Source organism: Cupressus sempervirens, chromosome 3 (genome assembly GCF_028749045.1).
Source record: "Cupressus sempervirens isolate cs-2001-9-10 chromosome 3, ASM2874904v1, whole genome shotgun sequence".
NCBI lineage: Eukaryota > Viridiplantae > Streptophyta > Pinopsida > Cupressales > Cupressaceae > Cupressus > Cupressus sempervirens.
Genome location: NC_143120.1, coordinates 664571769 through 664598448, shown reverse-complemented (window position 1 = coordinate 664598448; position 26680 = coordinate 664571769). Strand labels below are relative to the sequence as shown.

At 36.8% G+C, this 26680-nt stretch overlaps 1 protein-coding gene across 6 annotated transcripts in view; it reads left to right on the top strand.

Annotated features, from left to right (window-relative positions):
* The window catches only part of LOC149568457 (protein MID1-COMPLEMENTING ACTIVITY 1-like), a 222457-nt gene extending 196387 nt beyond the window's left edge, over window positions 1-26070 (top strand). For 3 of the 6 annotated variants that reach the window (XR_016362564.1, XM_089821386.1, XM_089821385.1), the window contains 2 exons: window positions 24233-24326; window positions 25592-26070. Coding sequence is in view for 3 of the 6 variants with exons in the window: in XM_089821386.1 (XP_089677512.1) it covers window positions 24233-24326; window positions 25592-25644 (147 nt within the window). In the remaining 3 variants the exon portion in view is untranslated. Of the gene's footprint in view, window positions 1-24232; window positions 24327-25591 lie in introns of those variants that run through there. The other 3 variants (XR_016362566.1, XM_089821387.1, XR_016362565.1) reach the window with 2 other exon arrangements.
* The last annotated feature ends 610 nt before the right edge of the window (window positions 26071-26680 follow it).

Below are 26680 nucleotides of genomic sequence, written 5' to 3'. Positions count from 1 at the left end.
AACTCTGTGTATTCATCTTGTGTCTCCATCCATTGTATGACCAAAATAATCTTCATATCATCTAGGTCCACTATAAAGAAATCCTCCGTCACAGTGTGATTAGCCATGTTGATACTCAGTTGGGGAACAAGGTGCGTGTAGGGTATAAGTGTTCCTCTGACGACCTTGACTTGAAATCCTGTGTGCGCCTCTATAGGCAGACCTCTTTTTTTCACCAAAGACAAGTTTATGAAGTTTGAGTGGCTCTACTATCGAGCATCACAATGACCCTCTATCCTTGAAAGATTCCCTGTACTCAATATTGTACATCTCAGGATCCCAGCCACGGCAATGGTACCTCCATGCTATACCAATACGGCGATCCTCTCCATATGGTTCAAATTAACCATTTTGGAGTCTTCGTGGGTGTGGTCATCCTCTATGGATAAATTCTCCTGATTGTCCTCATCATCAGACATGATTTCGATGTAGTGTATTTCCCTTTACTAAGGCATCTGTGCCTAGGTTCCCACAATCCCTTACAATTGAAGCATAATTTCTTTCTTCAGAGTTCCTGTCGAGTAGCTTCATCCAATGAAGGCTTCTTCGGGAAAGGTCTATCTTTGTCCTTTGGAAATACTGGTGGTTTGGAATGGGAATAACTTCGAGAGGATGATGTTGATGATGATGCCATGGTTCGCACTTTTTTTTATAGCTTCCGAAAGGGTGGCAGGATTGAAACCTTTTACCCAACCCCTCAGTGGTTTCGTCAGTCTGTCCATGAAGAGCCCTATTCGTCTCCTTTTGGAGATGTCTGTAACCAAAACAAAGAATTTTCGAAATTTTGTGATGTACTGGTCGATCGATCTAGTTTGCCTCAATTGTGCCAACTCTTTGAAATTAAGTTTCGGATCTTTATCATCAAACCGATCTATCAATCTTTCAGTGATTTATGCATAAGTATTTACTTGGTTATATCCTGGCGTAATAGTGCCATGATGTCACCATTCATGTGCCACTCCCTCCAAGTGGAGCATTGCAAATTCAGTTGCTTCTTCTTCTGGCATTGGATTAAGTTGGAAGTATCAACCTTCATTACCCATGCTTGGGTAGATATGGATCCGGATTTGTCAAATGGTGACATATTTACTTTGCTTAGCTTTCTTTTGAGATCATCGTTAAAATAGCCTCGATTTTTGCTTCTAGAATATCGCATTCTCAATTCTGCATGATCTTTGTAGGATATATCCTCTTCCAAGTTTGCATTCTTTTAGTCTTCTTTCAACTGTCCTTGAATTTCCTCAAAGGTCGGTTGCCTTCCTCTATGAGGTACCTCTGCTCGTGTAGGAAAAATCGGCATGGAAGGTCGAGAGCATGTTAGATGAGGATTCACCTTTCCCGAAATCGAGTCAATACTGTGACCATTTTGTTCCCCAGATATCTTATTGTCTACCAGTTTTTGGAAATTTTCTTCCATAAGTCATTAAGTGTCATTGATCTGTACCTGATTCCTCAAAAGATCCCTCAATAGTACCATGACTTCTGCAGGGGTGGGTTCATGATCTGCCATTCTATCAAATGAGTGGGATCTCCTTTTCCGTCTATAAACTTTCACTCAGTGTCTACATAGGCTAGCAGGATCTTTGGCTCTGATACCATTGTAATGTTGCAATCCCCATAGTTGAAGACGTGACTCCTCTATATACCTAATTTTGCCTCCGTCAGGTAGTTAGAGGGCATTGTACGGAAGGGAGAGAGCAAATTGAAGGTAGTGTACAGCCTGGAGGGAGGAGTGACTAAGCCGTACGGTAGTGGCTGAGAGGCCGTATAGTGAAGGTTGAATATGGTCAAACAACTATGACTGAAAAGGTGCTATGGTTGTGATTGAAAAGGTCATATTATTGTGACTAAGAGGCCGTACGGTGAGGAGGGAAAGAGGTCGTATGGTGATGGAGACGAAGCATAGGGTGAGGGGGAAAAGAGGTCATATGGTGACGGAGGTGATGCAGTATGGTGTTCTTCAGATTCGCTAAAGCTAAGTCCTCTAGAATGAATTGACAACTTCAAGGAAATTGTACAAAGAGACACCAGAGTATATAGAGATAATCACAGATAGATATAAGTATATTCCTGACTAAAATGGTGTTCTTGATTGGCCAAATCCAAAGCAAAGAAATACAATGGATGGAATAGGGTGAGGGTTGATTCCCATCGAAACCGCAAGAGCCAAGTAGGGAAGATCTCTCAATTCTGAAATGGCGAATAACAGAGAACTCCAATAGAAATTCACAGTATAAAGATAATAATCCAAATCACATACCAACTACTCCCTACATGCCGTGCTTAAATACCCTTAAGAGGAACTCTCGAGGGTTTACAAAGATAGCCGACAACAACACCTACGGAAACAATTAAAAAGAAAATGAGTTCGAGATATACTAAATCAATCGGCCCATAAACACTACTTCGATTATTTATTTATTTTATGACGAAAACATTACACATTCTTGTTTGAAGTCGCCCTCAACCCTGTTGTCCTACATTTTGTCACCACAAAATGTTGGTAATAGCAGGAAACTTTTTCAATTTAGTTTATCTCTAAGTTTGAATTTGATATTCAATTGTTTAATGTTGATTGATCAATCAATTTCAATTTGTATATCAAATCGTTTTATTGAAGGCTTTTTTCAAGTCTTTTTCATTTTGCTTTCTGTCGAGCCATTGCTTGAATTTTTAGGCCTTCATAATCATTTTCTTTGCTTTTGAGTTTGCATTTGTTGGTTTTTAGTCTTTTGGTTTTGTTCATGTCATGCCTTTCGCTTTTCCCTTCGATTTGATCTAACCTAGAGCTCAATCAGTGTTGTTAGTCAAGAGATTTGCCCATTTTAGTGCCTCAAAAGTGGACCTTTTTGGTGCAACAGCACGAATTTAAAATATATCATGTTATATTTTCAAATTGAGATTCATTTTTTGAAAAATATAACTTAAATTCACTTTATGTTATGTTTTCAAGTTACTTTATCATTTAAATTTTCACTTAAAATAACTATAATGCACTTTATGTTATAATTTTAAGTTGAGTTACTTTTTGATTTTTCACTTAAAGTCACTATATAAACTATATAGTTTCAATTTAATTTTTTATTTTTAAATCAAATGCTCATTTTAAATGTTACTTTTTAAATGATATTTATGTGTTGTATTTTTAAATATAATATATAAATGTTGTTTATGTCCCATTAATTAATATTTTTATGAAATCAAGTTGATTAAATGACTTTAAGTTATCAAAAGTGGACCTTTTATATGCAATTAGATGTAAAATCCATCAAAAGTGGACATTTTACATGTCACTGCATATAAAGTTCAATTTGAAATCATAAGTGGACCTTTTTGATGTCATCACATCAAAAGACTATCATAAGTGGACCTTTTTGATGTAAGTACGTCAAAAGGTAAGTTTTTATGTCTTTGCATCCAAAATGTGAGATATAACTTAAAACATACATGTTCCTTTAAAAGCTGCGATTTCGATCACTTGCATATTTTAAAACATTTCATTGCATCCAAAAGGTTCGATTTGCCTTGTTGCCAGTTTTTAAAATGTGCTTATCACCCCAAAAGTTGCGATTTTAACCAAAGGCGTGTTTTAAAATGTGTATTGCTCTCCAAAAGGTCCAATTTTGAAAGAATGCATGCATTTGCCTTCCAAGAACCCGATTTTTCTCATTGAGAGAGATTTTCTTGGTGGATTTACATGAGATCTCCTCCATTGAAGGCGTTTTTGCTTGGCATTGAGTTTTCTTGCATCAAGAATGGATTTACTATGCTGCAAATCATTTTTGGAAACTCATTGATAGGGCATTTTTTGAGAAAAACTTCAATATACACCATTTTTTATTAATTTTTTGCTCCAATATGAATTGATTTGGTCTTATGTGGTGATTACATTGCATGTTGGTGCATGTTTTAGTGTTTAAACATCAAATCAATTTGATCATGTTCCTTGGTGAAACACGTTTTTCACTAAAAACATCCCATAACACATGCATGCAAAAATGTTGGATCAGGGAGCATTGATAAGGCATGTTTTGGCGTCTTCCACCAAGTACTCCTTGTTTGTTGCCTTCTCCCATTCGAATTTGCAAAGTTGGAAAAAGTCTGTGTATTTGAAGACATTTTCAACATTGGAGCATCTTTTTCCTTCATTTTTGGCACTTAATCTTCATGTAAGTGGACTTATTCTTTCTTGCTATTTAATTTGTGTTTATCTTGCTGATTTTATGCACATTATTGCTTGATGATTGCCACTTATTGAAATCAATGTCATGAAAAGTGCATTTTTCCTTTAAAATTGAAGAAATTGTTCATTTTCTTGTTTTTGGTTTTTCCCCAATTTTCAAATTTGAATTTGTGTGTTGAAGTGCATTGCATCTTGACATGTTTGAGTCACTCTCCAAAGGTACGTTTTTCTTTTGAATTTTTGTGCTTTGTGCTTGCTTGGCAATTTTCTCCACTTTGGAGAAGTCACAAGTTCTTTACCAAAAACTTGTTGTTTCACTTCATACGAAAGCATCGTCATGTTTCACTTCATTTTCCATGTCACAACACTTCACCTCTCATCCAACTAATGCGATTACATGTTTTCCATCTCATTCACCATCCGCACATGCATGTTATCCTATTTTCCACTTCCATTTTCACTCATTTCACTTTTCACATCCACTCGCACGACACAATTACATGAAAAGCCTTACGTGTAATTGCATCCAAAAGGTCTGATTTTGATTAAAAGTCACTTTTTGAAAAGTCAAAAAGATGTCATGTTCATCTTTCATGTACTTTGACTTCATCTTTTCACCAAAGGTGACTATAAAGCTCATTATCCCTCTTCCATTTTTTGTTTCCATCTCTCCATATGCATTTGTGCCTTTGTGAGAAAATACATGTTTTTGCATCTTTTCATTCTTCGCACCTCATCCTCCATTCGCACTTGTATGTAAAGTGCATCCTCCATCCGCATTCGCATTTTATCTCACCTTTCATCTCCCGTTACATGTTGCACTTACATGTACTCATTTTTCATGCAATAATGCCTTGAAAACCCTAAGTCACATTCAAAATTGGCAATCTTAATTCACATGCATCCCCATGCATTCCACCTTCACACATTTTCATTTCATTCCATCTTCCATTTTCCACCTTCATAACACTTCATTCCACATTCCATTGATTTCATTTTCATTTCACTGATTTCTTTTTGAGATCATTTCATCGGATCTACAAAGTCTCCAGTCCATTTTTGAACCTTGATCGCAAATCAACTTGTATGGCGATTCCTTCTGACAATGTGTTGATGTTTTGGGATTTTTGTGTTGCAGTGCAAACTACAAACACAAGAAATGCCGTCATCATCAAAACCCAAAGGAAAGATGAAATATCAATATGATAAAGAGTTGACTCATTCAACTCCATCATTAGTTGCATATGTTCTTGACAATGTAATGGACACGATGATTGGTCATGTAGACATAGCTACTTTTCTACAAAGAGTTGAAAATCTTGTTGGCCATGAGATGAAGTGCATCAAAAGAAGTAACATTAACTTGGTGTCTGCATTTCCTATGGCAGCTATGGAACTTGATTTTGTTCTTGGATATGTACAGCGTTTTACTCCAAAGACGAAGACTATCAAGGATGTTGACAACAAGGTTATCATTAGCCTTGATCTAGAAGTTATTGAGCAGATCTTTAAAGCACCACATAAATAAAAATGTGCAGATTTGACCAAGGAATCATCTTTGGCATGCTGGAATAGGTGAAACGGTGATTATTAGAAGTTTGTCAACCTATACTAGTTAGACAATAAAAGAAACAACTTCTCTAGATGGCCAAAGACTGTTCATCAATCTGACTTCAAACAAGAATATAAGGATCTCATCATCCTTCTCAATAGAATTTGCGGTCTCAAAGATTCTATTGATTTTGAGCCATAGATGTATAAGTTCATCTTTCAAATAATGGAAAACAAAGAACACATTTTTTGGGGAGAGCTCATCAACACTGCACTTTGCCAGCAGATAGGCAACATGGGAACTTCATTGGCCTTCTACATGAACTCTTACCTTGTTTACATTGTTGCTGCCATGAGATCTTTCTCAGGCCTCTCAACGAAGGGAGATAGCTTCTGGTTCCTATTTGGGATTACTATGACCAAATCACTTTGGCAAATAGTAAATTTCATTACAGAAGAGTCCAAGATGCCTTCTTTGGCATTTCTGGTGCTTGTTCGATAGACAGTTATCTGTCAAAAGAGTATCTGATGCAGCATGGGAAAAGGTGAATCAGTATGGCTGTATTTTCATTTAATCCCAACTTTTACATACTTGAGAATTGGATATTTCAAAGGCGAGCTGTATACCTTACTGAGGTATGCTACAAATCAAATCATCTTGATGGAGCTAGCTAGACAGCTCATGGACGTGCAGAATGATTAGTATGCTATGCATAGGCCTGGTTTCAGTATTACCTCAGCTAAACCCTTGGCTATTGGCAACTATTCAATCAATTCTGTGCCCAAAGCAAAGAACATGGAAGAAGAATTGCAGTTGATCACATTGAAGAAGTTTAAAGCCATATTTGACTTTGATTACCGAGAGATGAATTCTAAGATGAAAAGAGCTTTCATGCATGTTCATTGCTTCGAGAATATTTGGATTGATATGAGAACAAAGCTTGACATCATGAAGATGGACTACTGCAGATTAACCCTATACCAGATAATCAATCTCAACATGTTGGAGTTTCATTTAGATTTCCAAGTCAAAGATGATGGCAACATTCTTGATCCGAAGTTTCATCAAGCCAGCTTTGATAAGAAGTGTCCTTTTCCTATTCAGTGACAACAGAAGGAAGGAACATCTATCATGGATAAATTTCAATCCATCTTGGTAAACACTAACAAATGGCTGAAAAATAAAGACCTTAAAAGAGTTAATCCTAAGATGGGATTGGATTGTGGAAACTTTGGCCCTCCTGGTAGGAAGTCACAACTAAAGATTACAGAGAAAGATGGTGCCTCATCTTTTGATGCTAAGGGTTCCCTCAATTTCAAATTGAAGGGTGGAAAAGGTTCTGAGTCTTCTTAGATCTCTGAACCAGTTGAAGAGTCAGAGGAAGAATCAGAAGAGGAATTGGAGATAGAATCAGATAAGGAAGATACAAATGAAGAAGGGGAAATCATGATCAGATCTCTCTCAAAGCCTGCACAAACTCATGCACCATCTTTTCATGAAGCACCTTTTTTGGATGATGTAGTTGACAATATGGATTCATTCTTCATGGTTTTCACTCCTTTTCCAGTCTCGAAAATCAATACAATGGCTTTTCCTATTTCTTCTGCTGCTCCTCTCATTCTTGCAAATGAACAATATGAGCATTTGACAAATGTGTTTGAGGATTTTCCAACTATCACAAATGGTCAAGTTTCCCAACTTGATACGTCTTTCACGAGTTTTGAACATTTTATGACAAAATATTCTCAGCGTGTTCCTATGCCTTCAACTGTGCAGATTGAATCTTGTTCTGTTACAACAAAAATACAATCTAGATCAATGCCAATGGTCTCCACTTTATCTGCTTCTAGAAATGAAGGATTCAGCTTACCTGCATGGTTGAGCAGAATCACAACAAAGAGAAGAAAAGCAGTCGTACTGCCAGATAATCTTCCTATTAAGAAAACCAAATCCAAATCTTTGAAAGATAAGATTGTTCAAGGATTTTGGTTGATTCAGATAAAACCAAGTTTGTTGAAGTTGTTGAGCCCTTGGTGGACAAACTTGCGGAGGAACTTACTCGTTGTGATTACAAGTTCAATAAGGTAGAAATTGAAAAACAATCGTGTTGAGTTGTTTACAAGATGCTCAAGATGCATTGACAAATGTATCAAAGAACAATCATGAGCTATGGGAGAAGAAAATCAATTGAAATAGAAGGTTTCACGCCTGAATGAGGTCATCCGGCAACAATCTTCTCAAAGAGTTGTTGCTATGTCTCAAACATCCAAGGAGAGAAAGCTGATTGAAGCCGCCAAGTCTTGGATAGGAGAAATCATCTCTGAAGGAGTTCGAGTTATCACGAAGACATTTGCAGTTCTTAGGCATGTTAAAGAGATGAATGGAACGGAGCGAAACTTAATCTCTTCTTTGACTCAAGAAGTGGATAATTTGAAGGAAATCCTCAATGATTGGGATGAAATGGAAAGTCTTGATCTAGATGCCTTGGTCTCATGTGGCATTCTTTCGTCATGTGAAATGTTCTTCAGATTTCAAGGACTTATTGGTTACAAAGAGAAAACATTGAGGAGGCTGATCACAAAGTTGCAGGCAGCACTTGGAGATTGTCAGGCAGTAGAAACAAGTGTTAGTTGTGATTTGAAACAGATGGGATGCCATGTTATTGATGATTCTAGTAATCTCATTGTGGTTGAAAGGGTAAGCTTGGAATATACAATCAAGATCAATGCTGATGGAGATTCTGAAGACTCGTTTTGCACAAAATGAACAAGTTTTTCTTGTATAAATCCTTGAAAAACACTTGTTAGATTCTACGGCAGCAAATTCCAAAGTTTTGCAATAAGCATATGCAGATGCAGTGAGGATCGAAGCCATATGAAAGACCATGGCAATTGCTGATCTTCCCACAGTGCGTGATATCATCGTCAAATTCAAGGCACTAAAAAACAATCTTTAATATTATTGTTTTTGTTTTTATTTTATGTTTGGAGGTTTAAGATGATGCATTACATGAAAAAGTGTAATTATATGTAATGCGAGTTGCATGTAACCCAATATTTTCTCTTGTTGTTAGACTAGGTCAAAGTTGGTTGAGTTGCTCCCACCTTTTTCTCAACTCCTGTGCCTATATAAAGGAGTGCCCCCTCATTGTAAAATCATCTTTTATCATTGTCTTTATGCAAGAGAACTCTGGAGAAATTGTGCTAGCAAAACTTGCTTGTGTAGTACTATTTTGAGAGAAAGTGAATACAAAGGAGCATTTGAGACTTAACTTTGATTAAGTGAGATTGATACTTGTGTGAGTTATAAGCTTTGTCTATAATTCATCTAAGTTATCTTTGATTCATGTTATCTTGTATTTTGGTTAATTGTATCTTGTGAATTGAATATAAAAGAGTTAAGAAGCAATTGGAGCCAGAGCTTTGACCAAGAGCAATTGTGGAAGCGTATAGCTAGAAGCTTTGTTTGTAGCTTATACTTCTTTCTTAATTCGCAAAATAGTTAAGTTATTCTTATTTTTAGGAGTTGTTGTGCCCTAATTGCAAAGCTTTTCATATAGAAGTACGACTAGACTTAGAGCCAAATCGGTACATTTTCAGCTAGCCTTTGAGTTAGTGAAGGTTTATCAGTATCACTGTTTCTAGCTCTTAATAGAAGTTAGTTATAGATTCAACCTACCCATTACTCGCTCCACGAGTAAGTGGATTCTTTCTTGAAAGTTAAGAAGAAAGAATATTGTTAACACCCATTTTATAAAATCTCTCAACTTCTTTCTTACCTTGAGTTTATCCAAGGAACGGTGAGAAGGAGGAGCCTTCCCTTTAAGGTAGGAGAGACTGTCTCACACGTTGTCATTGGTCATCTTATTTTTTGACTAGATTTTTACCCAAAACTGTCGGTTGCAAAATATCCACCCAACAGACCCCTTCTTGCTATGATTCATAATGAAGGGAGGAAGAACTTGAACTCTCTCAACCTCGATATCCAGCATGTCCTTTGGAGCTTTGTATCCCAGCACTACCACGTACTACTTCCACCATCAATTTCCTACAGCAGGTTTGAGATGGAGCCACTTCATCAAAAATTCTGCACTTGAAACAATCTCCTTCCTACCTTCATATACCTGCATATCTTTAATAATAACGGTCACCTAATCACCTCAATCCCTTGGTTTCAACCCTCTTTTTATATAACTTAATCTTCTGGGGTGGGAATCATGAATTTGAATCTACATTCTTTACTGCCATTTCTAGCCTGCACAAAAGCTCTTCACAAACACTATCCTGCAAAGTTTAATTACATCCTTTTTCCCTAACCTAGTTACCAATAGCGACACAAATGTAGTGGGAATGTCGAAATTTACCCTTAAACTCATAATTGATGCTTTTTTTCTCCCATAATCATCCTAACGACCAAATTTGCAAGGTCATCCATGTCCTTGAGGATTCTCCCCCATCCTTTTGGTTTAACCCTACCCTTAAATGTCATAAAGCAACACTCATCCTCTGTAACCAACCTGATTGACAATTCCAGAGTTTCTTTTCAGCCCAACAACTTGCAAATGATTGGCAATTACAGGCCTTTTACTACCCAAAACTCTTGATGACCACCCCACTCTGCCAAATTTCTTGTGAAGGACCGTTCACATGCAATCACATGTGAAGGGTCTTAATTATGATCTGGAATGTTGCTTACATATCTGATAATCAAATACTCCCTTACTTTTTGACATCAATACAGAAGGATAAATCTTGAGTCTTCTAGTTAGTCCGTAACTGATAACCTTTAATAAGGAATACAGCCAATGTTTTATAGTACCATCGTATCCTACAAGGGTTGTACTAGAAAATGAAAATCCACCTAATAGTATAGAATCCAGCAAGGAACCATAATCACAAGTGATTTAGAATTAAAATAGGTGCAAGCACGATTTCTTCATAAAGGGGTCTAATAAGGTTTATTAGGTAATAAAGATGCAGCTAAAATGAAAAAGCAATTCCTAATGGCTTAGTGGGGTAAAACATAAAGATAATAAAATGGTATCATAAAGTCTGTAAACAATAGGAAAGGCATAGGGCGGAACTGAAATAAAAGCCCGAAAAGGATACTAGAAGAAAGATGAAAAGTACAGGAACGATAATAATAGTATCAATGTAATATAATAATATTAATATAAAAGGAAATAATAAAATGGTAAAAATAATAATACTATAATATAATATAAATAAGATTCTAACATTATTAAAGACTATCTAGAAATAAGTGACAAGATAAACACACAAGGGGAAATCAAACGCAGAGGGAAGTGATAAAGAAAACACAGATATGAATATATAAGATAGAAATAATAATATAAATATAACTTCTTTAATATAATCTACTACAATATGGATATAAATATAAGTGTAAATAAAATAATACTCATACAGAAAAGTAAACAAAGATCAATAAGGATAGAGGAAACTCAATACATATGAGAAAAATGGGAAAAGGATGTGGAAAGGAGCTATAGAAGATAATCCACAGAGGAAACATGGATGAAAAGCATAGGAATATGAAGAATAAGCAAGAAGAAATGATTCAAGAGATATCGATCATATCAATAACAGAGAAGAGAGACAAAAGGCATAGAAAACATAGAAATAGCTCACAACAAACGGACAAAAGATTAATGTCATCCTTTGCTCTCTATAATGATCACATCTACTCCTGGATTAACCAACCTATCTCCATACCCTTCGTACTCTCTGTATATGGTTGATGGTATATTTTTTAGAATATTTGACAAGGTCCACTTCTCTTTTGAGGAGACTATTTTAGATCCAATTGGGAGTTGAGCTCTTTTTTAAAGTTTTTTTTTTACTAATGTGGAGTCCCTTCATTGTCAAGCTTTTCCAATTGTCGATCCTTGCAGAATAATAGTCCTTCTACTAGAGCAGTGAACTCTGCATAAATGTTTGTCTCTCTTCCTATTGGTCTTGCTAAATGGACCATCTCCAGTCCTTCTCAACTATGGATACTGTATCCTATACCAGCAACTCCTGGATCACCCCTTGAGGTACCATCAAAATTTAATTTGAACCAGTCCTTTGGTGGTACCCACTTGCATTCTTCCTTTTTTTGATTCTCAGTTTCTTCTCATTTTCCTATAAATGGGGAATCTTTAAACCATTCCAATGATTTATGATCTTTTCATCCCAGTATGTAAGTTTCTTATTGTTTTATTGATTGATCTCGTTTCTGTTATTGACTACTTCAATAATGGCTTCTTCTATCTTGTTTGTTGTTTGTTCCCACTCCATCTTTCTTCCATTGAATATCCAATGATTACATTCCCAAATCAGTATAGATGGGGCAACTATCCATATACTACTGTAAGTGTTGTGCTCTTTGATTTTGGGCCAACCTTTAAAATGTTCCAATATGTCATTAAGTTGAATAGTCTTCCATCCAAGCTTATTACTAAGCCATTGCCCACATATGTTTGCATAGTCATAATTGATTAGGACATGGTCAATTGATTCCTCATTATTCTCGCAGAGGGTACACCTGGATGGGCCATGATAGCCCATCTTAGTAAACCATCTGCAGTTAGTATCTTTTTGTGGAGAGCAGCCTAAGCAAACATACCTGCCTTAGGGGGGCAGTTCTTATTCTAGCACAGATGTAACAGTAACTGATATAGGGGATAGATGTCTACTCATGAGATAATTGTAACCATCTTTTGTGATGTATTCACCATTATTAGCCTTTGCCCATACTAATCTGTTTTTTTCATTTTTAACTATTATCTTTCTATTCTCCAATATTTCTTTTATCTTGATTTGTTTCTCATTTGGGATGTTTAGTTCATTTACCGATTTCCACTTCCATCCCAAAGCAAGATTACCACTTAGAATATCTGTATAGTCTTTAAAATAACTTCCGTAGCCATTTTTAAAGATATCCTTAGTATAATATTGAGTCCATAGTGGGGTAGCCTCCCTATGAGTCCTCCCAAAAAAGGCCTTGATCTCCTAACCCTCTATCCCAAGATAAACTCCTGTTGAGGACTCCTTACACTCCATTATAAAGTTCCAAGCTCAGGAGCCCTTTGGTGGGAGGTTTGTTCTAAATATGCTTACCTGGTCTGCCTCATTCAAATATTTCTATCGTTGTATTTAACCCATTTTAAGTTAGGGTATTTTTGCATTTTGTTATACAAGTTTTGCTCCCACTCATGGTGTTTTTTGAAGTTTATTGTCTCATTATTTGAATTTCTTTGAAAGAGGGAGTTCTGTGTTCCCTATAATTTCAAAAAATAATTGAGACAGCCAATTTCAAAAAATAATTGAGGTTTGAAGACTTTGCTCATAGAAATTAGAAATAATAGCTACTAGTTGTATGGGTCCTACCAGTATTTGTAGGGCAATAAGGAATGACTTCACCAACGCTGTAGTAGATTTTGAATAGGATTTGTCCAGTTTGTACAACTCAAATATGTATAGCCCAGCATAATAGTGTTACCTGCAGAATATGTGCGTCCATGAAGAAGGTGTCCGACCAACAATGTAAGTCAACTTATTCACAACAAATAAATATTTTGTAAATAAAACCTCTGAAAACAAGCTCAATATACATTTGTAATTCAAAACCCACATTGGACACACAAAATCTCAAGAAATCTGAAACACACCAAACAGTGTACATAATTATTTTAAATTTTCCACACGTCATAGAAAACTAAAATTTAGAAATGAATCCTTTGTCAGATCAAAGCAATCAACTCCTTGTGATCAAACTCTGAAATTGTGAGCAATCAATACTTTGGATACCTCTAGATGACATCACTCAAATGGCTAGGGGAGTTATCATCCTCAAAATCGTTCTTGCCAAAAGGTCTTCATACTCGTGCCGATGAAATCACGTTCATTCCTTAGAAGAATAAAGTGACAAAATGTGCAAGAAAATTATTGTGTCCATCTTCCTTGGATAACTTTTAGAGGGAATATGATATAATTATACATTCTTTTATTACTATTTTGTCTCATCCTTAAACTTATGTGATGCTTTTAAACTAATCACTGTAGAACCTTGGTTCTAGTCACACTTTTTAACCACACTTCTACTTCTTAAATAATTAAATGTCTTTTTAAAATAAGCATAAAGTTATATTTCGACAACATAAATTTAATTATCTAATTATTTCTCTTGTTTATAAACCCATAAGCATACAAAAGAAATTCAGGAAATAGGCTAAAGGGTTTTTATTAATCTTATGCTTGAGAAGTGGACATGATACTTCTTTTAAGAAACCCTTACCTTGAGAATTTCAGAGGTACTATATTTGGAAAGTGCACGACAAGATCAGTAGTTGGTTGGACATCTCTCAATTCCTCACTTGGCCCATTTGACGTCTAACACTTCTTCTTCTCTTTCCTCACTAGGCCCTTCAATTTAGAACATTTCAGCAAATTTATGTTCTTGACTATACTTGCTGTTACAACTAAATTGTAACACTTTGGCCCTTTTTTCTTGAATTTGATAAGGAGTTAGTCTTGTATTTGGAGGTAATGATTCTATTGGGGTGATCCTGTCTTTTATCGTTACAAATCCTTTCCTCTACTTGCCTTGCCAAAATCATTTGTTGTGAGAGAGAAGTTGTATTGACCGTATGTATTTCTTTTTGATGTTGTCCTTTAGATGCCCTAGATTTAGTTCATTCAAATTCCTGTCTAACATGCTCCACTCCTAAGGCCAAGGTTTGAAATCATTGAGTATGTTCCTTGACTACTCATGTTTGCCTTAATTTTCTGAGTTGGATGAAACAGCTATTCGTAATCCTATTGTCACAGATTTTTTAGTTCCTCTTGGAAACTAGTCCATGTACAATACATCCCTTCTTTTATTCTTATCACATAGCTGACAATATGAAATAAATGGATCTAGTTCTAAAGATAAAGATGCTGCTGCAATCTTTTCTTTACATGGAACATGATGAAAATCAAAAACTGCTCCATTTGGCATAGCCCATTCATTGGATACTAGCCATCAAACTTGTATATCGCTATCCTTGACATGTAGTGTCTATCATTGATGATAGAATTATTTGTGTGATCATCCTTCTTTAGATCAGAGTAAAAACGAAAAGCTTTATTCCCCTTTGAAGAGAAATTTTCTTCCAAAGTCTTCTGTGAACTGGTTTGTTGGAAATCTATAGAGCCCTCAAGTGAAGTGCATTGTTCAAACATTGCCTTGAGATCTACTATCCTAGTTACCTCTTTATCTACTTTACCACTTCTAACAAGATTTTAACCTTCATGTTGTTGATTTCTTCCTTTATATTATCTTTAATGAAGACAAGATCCATCTCCTCTATTACTAAATCATCATTGTTTTAAGTCTTTTGAGAAGTGATTATATTCCTTCCCTTGTGTTTTGTTGAAGTCCATGTCATGGTGAAACAAAATAGCACTCATTCCAACTTAGATATCACTATATAGGCCTTATGCCAACTTAATTAACAAAATAACAATCTAATAATGATGATATGACTTAATTAGGTGTTAAGGTAGGCATAACCCAGCTACTCAAAGCTCTAAGAATGTTGTAGCATTAAGGGTGTAACATGCTTACCTCTTTAGAGAAACATGTCCCTCATTGCTTATCAAGTGTGGATGCTTCTAAATGAACTCTCCATTATCCCATTTAGCATCTTGATTTTTTTCATTGAATGAGACACTCGGTGATTGTTCTAGTCCTTAGCTTTTTTGTGCGCATTTGAAGAAAAAACTTTGGTTTAATATGATTCTACATTTTTCATTGATCTCTAGTATATTGTGTGTAGGTAAATGATGCCCAATTACTTTCTTCAAACAATAAATATGAAAAGTTGGATGCATCTTTGTTGTTGGTGGCATCTTAAGCTTGTATGCTGGACTACCTATATTTTGCATAATCTGGTATGAGCCATAATATTTTGGGGATAACTTACTGTTCTTTGTTTATTGCTTCATGATACTCTCTTTTAAGGCTGCAATTTGAAGAAAGCCTAGTCACCAACTTCACAACTTCTTTCATTGCAGTGTTGGTCCACCTGATGCTTTATTTGATTTCGTATCATGTCTAGATTCTCAATTTAGAGAGTGTTGCTGATGGAAGGAGGATGATATCCATATGGTACCATAAAAGGAACATTTTTTATGAGCTATGGAAGGAAGTGTTATACCACCATTCTACAAGTGGTAGCCAATCTACCCATTGAGATTGTGTATTTGAAGTGAAACAACGTCGATGCCCTTCAAACACTCATTATCAACTTTAATTTGCCCATCAGTTTGAGAATGGTAGGAAGAACTAGGAGATGATTCAGTACCCAAACATGAGAATAAATTTTTCCAAGATTTACTAGTAAAGATAGGATCTTGGTCATTGATGATAACCTAGAGTGTACCATGTCATTTTTTATTTTCTCCAAAAATGCCTTTGACCCTAAACTTCTTGTAAAAGGATGTGATAATGCAATAATATGAACATATTTAGTGAGGCAATCCACCATTGCCATGATGACATTTTTACTTCTAAATCTTGGAACCCTTGCGATGAAGTTCATGGAGACCTCTTCCCAATGTTGGCTAGGAAAGAGTAAGAGCTGCAAGAGATCAAATGTCGTAATCATCTCTCATTTATTTCTTTGACAAACCAATTTTTTGACCACACCCTTTTGATCCCCTTTTGGTCCTTCTCTAAAGAGGTCTCCCTTGTTTTGATGATATGTCTTTAATAATATGTATTAATCACCTAGAGAATCATGAAGTTCTATAAGAATCTTTTGAGATTTGAATAGAGTTGTAGGATACACCAACCCTTCTCCCGTTTTGTGCATAAAATCATACTTGATAAGAGTATGAAAGCAATAGATCCTACATTTCGTACCCATGTTTCTTCGGAAAATTGGCTTTTTCAAGCCATGCTAGATTTCATTTCTAAAAAATCTAGTTTGAATCTTCAAAACTTGTCGTTAAATCCAAAAATAAAGGGGAAAAACAAGTGTTTTCCATTATTAATAAGCCCTAAGTGTAAAAAACCCTGAGCATTTGTTTTTGAACTTTTCTCTAAGGCATTTTAGTAGTATAATTCTTGCATGAATTCTCTGAGCAATTTTAGTAGCATATTAGTATTACTTGATTGGATTTCTACCTCATTGATGATTGTCATGACAACTTCTGCGTGCAACAATTGCCTCTTTGTCCTACCTCTTGCAACCTGTCATGGTATCTTTGTGCAATGTCTATTTGTGTGTGGTTGAGCTATATGTTGCTTGCGCTTGTTTTTCTATTGCTTGCATTTTTGTTTCTGTTTCGTTTCATGGTTGTTGTTGTGGCTTCGTGTGCTTCTTGGTCATGTGTTTCTATTTCCTATGTTCCCCTTCACAAGTTGTTGTGACAAGTGTGTTAGATGAGCTCCTGCCTCCCTCCTCCACTGAGCCTCTCCGTGCAAGGTATTTCTTCCTTGGCAATCAAATGGATATCATAGATATTACACTCAATAGAGCATGGATCAGACACGACAGGACTCTTTTTGTCAAGTTTCCTACACTCATTGATCGTATGTGGGTTCTTAGGGTGAGGAGGATGCTCTTTCCTTCCCACTAAGATATACCTTGACAAGGATCTTACTAAGTCACAGATGTCAGAGTTGAAGCATTTACGGGGTCTAGTGGCAAAGGCGAGATGGGTTCGTGAGAGGGTGGTTATTTGAAACCTTAGGGTCGTCATTTGTGATTCTCCTCCCCTTGGTTAGAAGTCTAGGATGGCCTTAGTGGCCAAATGACACCTACGGTGGTAGTTGGACATGCAGATTACACCTTGTGGTTACCTATACATCCACTATTGGAATGACAGTGGTACTTTATGGTACTTGTTGGGTCTCTTTCCGGATGCAATTGGTTCGGTCGACATTGTTTTGGTTACTGAGAGTCATGAGAGTCTTGTCCGCCCACTTCTTGGTATACTAGGTTTTTAGTGGTTGTCTGCTTGCAAAGATGAGGTCAAGTTTTCTAGTAGGGTTAGGGGTTTGGTGGGGTCATTTGTCTCGTCTAGGACCAGCTTATCTATGCAACTTTTATTATATTGAGACAGTTTCGCTAGATTCTTGTAGATCTACCTTAGGGTGGAATCTTCTATTGCTAACATCTTCATTGCAGTTTGCTATTTTTCGCGACCCACCTTGTCTTATACAATGCACAACTCTGAGGAGGGGGGCCCTATGTTGACTTGTAGGATTGTATGAGAAAGTTCTCGTCTATGGACATCATTTTTCTAGGTGATTTCAATGCCATGACTAGAGACTTACAGACCCCCTTCATGACCAGGTTACTAACTCAGTTTGTACTATAGAGTCAGATTCTCGCTCTTTGGGTTTACAGCGCATCTATGACGATACTGATGGCCCATTGATGCCACCTCTTGCTGCAGTTATGTGAGTCTTCAGACTTAGTGGTTTTGAAGGAGCTTGCTTGCTTTCTTTGTTCCAGATTCTTCACTTGTCAGCCCCATTGTGGTGGTGCAAACATGGTGGATTACTACTCTCGCACCTCTTTTATCTCCTTTGTTAGCTACTTCTCCATCTCTTGTCTCCCCTTGGTTGATCACTCCCTTCTCAGCCTCACCCTTAGCACCCCTCAGCCTCTCTCCCCCACCCCTCTGCATTGCTTCCTCACACCGTTTTCTCCTTTGCTAATGGGGATCATAACCTTTTCACCTCCCACCTCAGACAGTCACTTTACTAGTTGCTCTTCATTGACACCTCTTGCACCTCTACCATGTTCGATCACCTTGCCATTGTCATTCTAGAGTCTGTTGTCCTCTCCTTCCCCCACCACATCACCTCCTCCTGCTTCCCCCATTGCTTGCGTTCCTACCCTCTAAACCAGTGGTTCGATGATGATTGCAAATCCTTTCACGACATGGTCTTCCCTACTTTATCCTCCCAGGCCCCTTCATTTCCTTAGTTGGGGCTCTCCTACCATTGCCTTATTCATTGTAACAAGCACTCTTTCTTCCTCTTGTAGTGTAGGTCCCTCATTGCCTCCCTTTTGTTGTCCTCCAGCCCTTGTGGTGCACGCTTTTTCCTTGCCACTCTCCTGCTCCCTCCACTTTGGGTCTTTGTGCACTTGTCCCTCACACCTCTACCTTCTACGACATTCTCGACCATCTCTCCATCCACCCCACCACCACTTCCTATTGTCATCTCTTCACCTTCACCAACATTTGTGAGGCTGTTAGATCTATGCACAGTAGTAGAGGAATTGATGAGGAAGGATTTTAGGCAAAACTCTTCAAGATGGGTATCGGTCTTGGGTTCTTTCTTTACTATGCTCTTTAATAGAGTTGTTTGCACTAGCTTCCCCTCCTCTTGGTCATGACACATCATCCATCCGATCCACAAAGTCAGGTTGGCCTTAGATGCCGACAACTATAGGACCATCATGGTCAGTCACACTTTTGCCAAACTCTAGGCTACTGTTCTACACATCGTTCTCTCTAGGGAACTTGACATATGACATTGATGGGCTAGAGGTCAAGCCAGTTTCAGGACAGACTTTTAGACTATGGACCACATCTTGACTCCTTGGGCTATTGTTGAGGAGGCTATACACCGCTCGGTGAAGGTGTATTGTTGCTTTGTGGATTTTGGAAAAGCCTTCAACTTTGTTTCTTGGGTGGCCTTATTTCAGAGCCTCTACAATATTGGGATTTCTAAGATTCTTGTGACTGCTACTATGAGATTATATGAGTGTTTCTTTTGTTGTTTCAAGACCCCTCAGGGATTCTCCAAACCTATTCAGAGCACCATTGGGGTGAAGCAGGGCTGCTTGCTTTCTCCCACTTTATTCAACATCTACATTGACAAGCTCGAGACTCTCCCCAAGGACTTCTCACTCTCTGAAGCCAATTGTTATCTATATCAGGGCTTGATTTTCATCCTTCTTTTTGTTGATGATGTCCTCCTCCTAGCCTCCTTACTTGAAGACCTCCAACTCCTTTTGGTTGGTCTTAGATAGCTTGCGGTTAACCTAGCTAAGACCCAGGTTATGGTCTTCAACTATTTCAAGACCTCTCATATGCACTTATTCTTCCAGGGAAGGACATTGAGTTTTCATCTACCTACACATATCTATGTAATAGATTCTCTAGAGGCTATTTTAGTATGAGACCGACCATGTTGCTTGGAGTAAATAGAGGTTTGGGCTCCCTTGCTTGGCTTGAGTGACAATGTCTTCAACACCTTGTCCAGGACACCAAGTCTAAGATGTCCCTCATGGATTCTTTGATCAGACTGACTGTTCTTTATGGTTTTTTGGTGTGGGGCTCCTCCCTCCTTGCTTCCAACTGGATGTCTGTTGAGTGTGTTCAGACCCTCCAACGGCGCATCATCAAGTGCCATCAGACTACCCCCACTAGTATCATTTTGGCTATGTTTGGTGCTCACCCCTTCATGCTTGGGACCATCTTCGACCCGACCTAGTTCCCTCATCAGCTTCAGGGGTTTGTTGATTCTGCTGAGGGCCAGTATAGATATTCTCTCTTGGCGTATCAATCTTTGGAGGCAATTGCGACAGCCGATCCTATTGGTCAGGCCTGTTATTAGTATGCTTAGGCTTCTACTCATTGGTTCTATTGGCATTGAGATTGACTATCTTCCTTTATTCCAGTATTTGCTAGATGCCCTCACTCATCTTCGCACTAACCAGTTGGAGTTGAACAGGCACATTTGGATGGACATCTACAGGCAATATATCCCCATGACTTGGATCGATCCCTTAGGGGGTCTCTGTCCCCAAATAGCCTTCTATGTTGAGCACTACATTGACCTTTGGGACAGGGTCATTATCTGTCCTTCCTATGTTGACCAATGTTGGACTCATGCTCTGCGTATCCCCTTGGGATCCTTCAGGGTGGGTTCCCATCGTCTTTGCATCTATACCATTCACTAGATAGATTGCGGGGATTTGATTCACCAGTTTTGTAACATGGGATTGGTCAAGACTGAGCCTCATTTGTTATTCCATCACCCTATATATTATGAGATCCGTGGGAGGTTCCATTGTCTCTTCAGAGACTATCAATCCTTAGCTTCTTTCTTCAAATACATTGACAGGGGTGTCTAGCACTTTACATCAATGAGGCTATGTGTTTTTGTGATCACACTCTGTAGCTTCAATCTCCCTCGGGTTATGGTTCTTATCAGCTCATCACTTCCTTCTTTCCCTTCATTGCCTGCACCAGAGGTACCAAGCATTCATTGGGCTAGTCTACTTCCATGTATACCAAATTCGTGAGACCTCGTAGAGATTGCACGCATAGGCGACAACCCTCCACCCTAAGGTGTACTCGAAGACAGTCACAAATCCCCTCTTTCCGCAATGGTTATCCTTCGATTTTGGATTGACTGTTGTTGGTTGTTCTCTATTGTCCTCTACTGATCTTGACCTCTAGATAGCTCCTCTCTTTGTCGTAACTTTGAGTCCCTGAGACCCTTTTGGTGGTCTCTTGTTGGACATTAATAATTTATCTCTATCTTTATCTTACTCTTACACAAATTTTCTTGCACATTTCTTCTTGCATATGTTTTATGCACATTTTTAGGAGTTTCTAGATACTTGCATTTTCTCTTGTATGCTTTCCTTGGGGTTCAAGAATGTGATGAGTTTTAAACTTTCACTATGTGCATTTATAAATGAGTTGGACAAAGAGCTTTCCATATAGTTTATAATGATGCCTATTTCCAGTTTACCTTGTAATTATTTGTTGCCCAAGTTTTGACCCCCTACTCAAAACTTAATAATAAATATGTTAGGCTATTTTTCCAAAGTCTTTTAAGTCCTTAGTAAAGTTTTTGAGATTTTAGTTAAGTTCCGAAACAATCATTGGGATCTGACAACTTGTTTAGAATAAGTGTGTGTCTTCCACTCACCATTTCTTTGTTTCTTTAATATGTGTTCCATTTCCCTTGTTGGAGCTTGATGTCTTGTTCGATACTTAGATTGGCGGAGTCTTTCTTTAAGTGCTTGAGACTTGGTTCAAAAATGTCCATCAAAGTTTTACATCCTTTTTGGAATAATCTAAGTCCTCATTCTTTTCTTTGTGTGTGTTGTGTGTGTATACCATGGTTTGGGTTATGTACTCTTTCTTTTGTCAGTTTTTGAAAGTGTTAAGTCCAAGTTCGAAATTACATGTTGGGTTCCACCATGAGTTCTATAACTCAAAGAGGAACCTGACCTCAAAAGTGAAGCTTTGATATAAGCAAAGACAAAGTGGAGGGGAGAGTTGCAAACTACATGGTCAGAGTCCATGAAAGTTTTTTGAACATTCCTTTTGAGCTTTTTGGGCCTGACAAGCAATTCTAGGACCCTTGTTGAAACCCAATGCTTAGAATGGAACCACATTTTAGGTAAAGATACAAGGAAAGGTAAGAAGGGGCCCATGTTCCAAAGGTGTGAGCAAAACATGATGGGAGATATTGAACTTCCTATAAAGTATTTTGGGTCTGCCGAATGTTCCCACAACTAATTATACTCTCTGAAATGTTTTGAAGGAAAGGATTTGCAAAATCAAAAATGAAAGAATAAATATATCATTTTAACAGGCAACTCCAAATCCAGAGGCAAAGTCCAACACTTCAAAAAGATGTTGACTTTGTTAGAAAAATATGGGGTTGACATTATCAAGTGAAGTGGCAAGAATGAGCATTGAGTGCTTGAATTCCTCGTATTAATGCAATTTCTTTTATAGCTCGATTTTATCATTTTGCAATTCATTGTGGGAAAAGGTAGATGAATGGAAAGGAGCTAGGGCATCAAATTCTCTATGCAAATAACATTACTGAATCAGTAAGTTTTCTAATTGCTTTGAGGTGATTTTGGATAGAAGTTTGCACCCAATTGAAGTTGAATATATTTAATGTTAAGGCATGAAATTGAAGCATCCAAGGTACAATTACATAAACAGTCTTGAGTGTTCAGTTTCCAAGATAGGAGATACAAAGATAGGATATGTTGATTTAAATGATTTTCGGAGAAGAATAATAGACCCCAATGAACATTCTATCACTCAATGGCTAGTAGAAAGCAGATTAATTCAAGCTGCGGGGTTCCTAGTAGTCATGCAGTGTGTTGATTTAGTCATGAAGTGCATCAATAGGTATGACCTCCATACTGGAACAATCAAAACACGCAACGATCGGATTTCAGTGACTCTTAATAGAGCATCACTTCAGAATTTCCTCCGCCTGCTGAATAGAGATGTATATGCTCACTGAGATTTCACTTCATGGCAATGTGAATTTCATCTTAAAAAGGTGTTTACAGGAATGCAATTGCTATAGAATGGTTCTCGCCCCCAAGGAAGGGACAATTCGAGTTACCCTGTAAAATTTACAATACCTTCATTAAAGGGGAGATTACAGACTATTGCTTTCATGATTTCTTTACATATTGATATTGTTGTTATCAGCTCTCTCTCTCTCTCTCTCTCTCTCTCTCTCTCTCTCTCTCTCACACACACACACACACACACACACACTACCATCCCCTATTTTAGGTCCTCTAGAAAATGTCCCAGAAACATGTACCCTGCCATCCCTCTGTCCCTGTCACCTAAACACCATGGAACATAGGTTCAAATAGTTCCTGTCCTGAACAGCTTGAACTTCCAATTGCTTCACAACCTTTTGTTCCATGATGATTGGTGTTCCAATGCTGCATTATAAAGAAAAGACATTATGTGGACTCTCTATATGTAGGATTGCTGAAGTCATTCGTGGTGGCATGCCTTGATGCAGTGACTTGTGTGCAAGGCAGACGTGATGTTGGAGTTTACAAAATTAACACAAATTTCCACCAAGGCATGTACAAGATTCTCGAAGATGTCCGTAGCTGCGTTCTGACTTCTGATCATTCCATGTAATTTTTCATGAGTAAATTATTTCTTGTCAACCAAAGTTCTTGTTAAGTCTGCAGAATTACTGAAAAGATTTTATTTATGAAAGAGATTTGGGTCATATAATTTGAAACTTGAAGTCTGTAGATTGAGAGAAGATTTATCATGGCTGCATTAATAAAGAAAATTATCTGAAGTTCTCTCCATTTTTTAAGAATATGTGCTGCTATATCTAAGATTTGACACGTTTTGGAGGTTCTACCTATGTTGGAACTTGGATATAGTCATTAGGAAAATTCACTTTTTGTTAGACATGGCATGAAATGCATTTACTCAACTGGATTTGAAATATAATTTGATCACCACAAATTGTTAATAAATCCAGTTTAGTCTTCTGACTAGACATGCCACTTGTATTGCCCTTGGCTTTACTCGGGACCGTGCTCAAGCATGACATTCTCTTTAAGCACACATAGTTAAACCAAAATATTTTGCATTATAATTCACTGATTTAGATAGACATGGCCTGTGATGCAGGGAGGATCATGTGATGACTATTGGGCACATGCTTTATGCTTTCCTTGTGCTCTTGTTCAAGAGTGGAATGAAATTACAGCTCATGAGAATGAAGGTATGTTCTCCTTCTCTTGTAAAAGTTATCATTACAAGATGATAACTTTACCATATATACAAACGATGTATTATCTGAGCATGAATCAAAGGCAGAGGCATATGTATTCTTTGATGCACAAACCTTGCTAGATTGTGGCCAAAATTATTGCACTGGAATTTTTGTTCTGCTAAACATGAGTTAGATATTTAGGTTCAATTTGAGCATTTTGATGCTATTATTCTTTTGTCACGTGCCGGTGAGTTCATTGGTCTGGCTTTAGCATCTGTTTGGGGCGCAGACAATTAATTTTTACTTTTTAATATCTTTTATTCTATTTTTAGGGAATATGATTCATTTTTTAAAATTCATCTCTGGCATATGAAATGTCAGTCTTTTGCAATTCCCATACATCATATATTAAAAAATTCAGCCATTGCTAGCTTAAGTTATTTTTAATGAATTTGTTAATCATCTTTGTTTTTCAATAAGGTTATTGTAATGTAACCTTTTACTTTTGTCATAGTGTGGAACTCAAACTATATCGTGCATTGCAGTGACAAGTTTTGGTGTTTTCAAGGCTTGCTTGAATTTAAGTGCTTTCTTGAGGTCTCTTCTATTCTCATTTGTTGTTTAAAATTGAACTTTCTATTGTATTAAAGGAAATATACCAAGATAATGAATAGATATTTTCAATTTGATTAAGCCTATCTTGCAGCAACGGTTGATGTCTGCCCATGTGATTCTATATATTTTTGTAGATTACTTGAATACTAGCCAAATCTTTCTTAATATGCATCCAAACATTTATGCCTGTTTAAGTTTAGTGATTTTTTCAGGACATCCTTGTTTTGAATTTAAGAAATGAATAGAAAATATCAAAATAATATTCTCAATATCTTGAAACTTATCTTGTAGGGGAGTGTGGTCCTCACTGATTTCTATCAATTTTTGGTGAAAGAAAAACAAGTTCCACGTGCATAAGAAAGGAGATAAATCAATTCTGCTTTATGATTGTTGAGATCTCTTAGGCAACATGTATAATCTTAAGACATCTGATTTATATGTGAGAACAGGGACAAATATTTGAGCTTAATAAACCAACAAAGTTGTAAACATGGTTTATATGAAAACCACTTTGATTGGTTTATATGATGATGGATGATGCCCTTACATAAATACTGTCAGAACTGGAGAAATGGTACTAATAGATCACTAGATAGTGTTGATATTGATTAGCTTTAATTGTTCTTAATGGATTTAAGTCATACAGCCATTATGTGCAGGGGATGAGCCGGCAAAAATGATGGCACCAACAGAGCAATTCATGGATAGATAATGACATCCGTATAGCTTCACTAAGGCAATCCACGCATCCATTCTAGAAAATTTATTTGTAATTCTCATCTCTATATTTGGCTGCTAGTCTTCATCAGGGTTTTATAGGGAGATCATTGCTATAAATATTCCATTCAATTCCAGTCCTCAAATGTCAATAAATATAAGGTTGAGTTGATCTTTCAAATGTAATTTAGTATAGTAAATGGTACCCTTTTTCTCCCCTAATGCGACTGTATAAGCTTTTGTCCTACTGTTGTTTCTTGAACTTTATCATTCTCTACATTGAGGCTCAAGGTCCAACCTTGTGGTGATAAATTTGTAGTAGTCTAGTGATAACTTTTGATTGGAATGTTTGATTTTGGGAATTTTTGTATTTTATATATTTCTTTTCTTTACATAATTAAAATATTATGACTTTTAACAATGTAATTTTGAACAAGAGAGGCAATGTGTCAAAGTTCCTACTAATAGTTAGAAAAAGGAAAAATAGAGATAAAATAGATGAAAATACAATAGTTAGAAAAAAGTGAAGTAAAGATAAATAGATGAAATTTGCAATTAAAAATAAGAGGAGATGTGAAGAGAGAATTTGAAGAGATAGAATGTTATATAACTATATATAGAGAATAGAAAAATTTATAATGATAATATATAATGATAAGATACTTTCGAGATTATCTTGCATCTAGTTTTGATTGCAGATTTAACTTATACTTTATTTACAATTGGATGATAATTGGCATTATAATAATCCAGTTCCATGTTATAGCTTAATCAAACAATAATTTCTTTCACAATTCAAACTTGGCAAGCATTCTGATATCATTGTATGTACGATGTTTTTAAATTCTAAACACAATACTAGGAAGTGTAGTGAACTACTCACAATTGTCAGATAAATCAGACTTCAAGAAATTTGCATTTGATAAATACCAAACACATATGAATTTGTCCTTGTGTATTTTCCATTTAAAATTCAGAGTTGCAAGTATTCTCAAACTGATAATACCGAGTTCATATTTGATTACAATAAG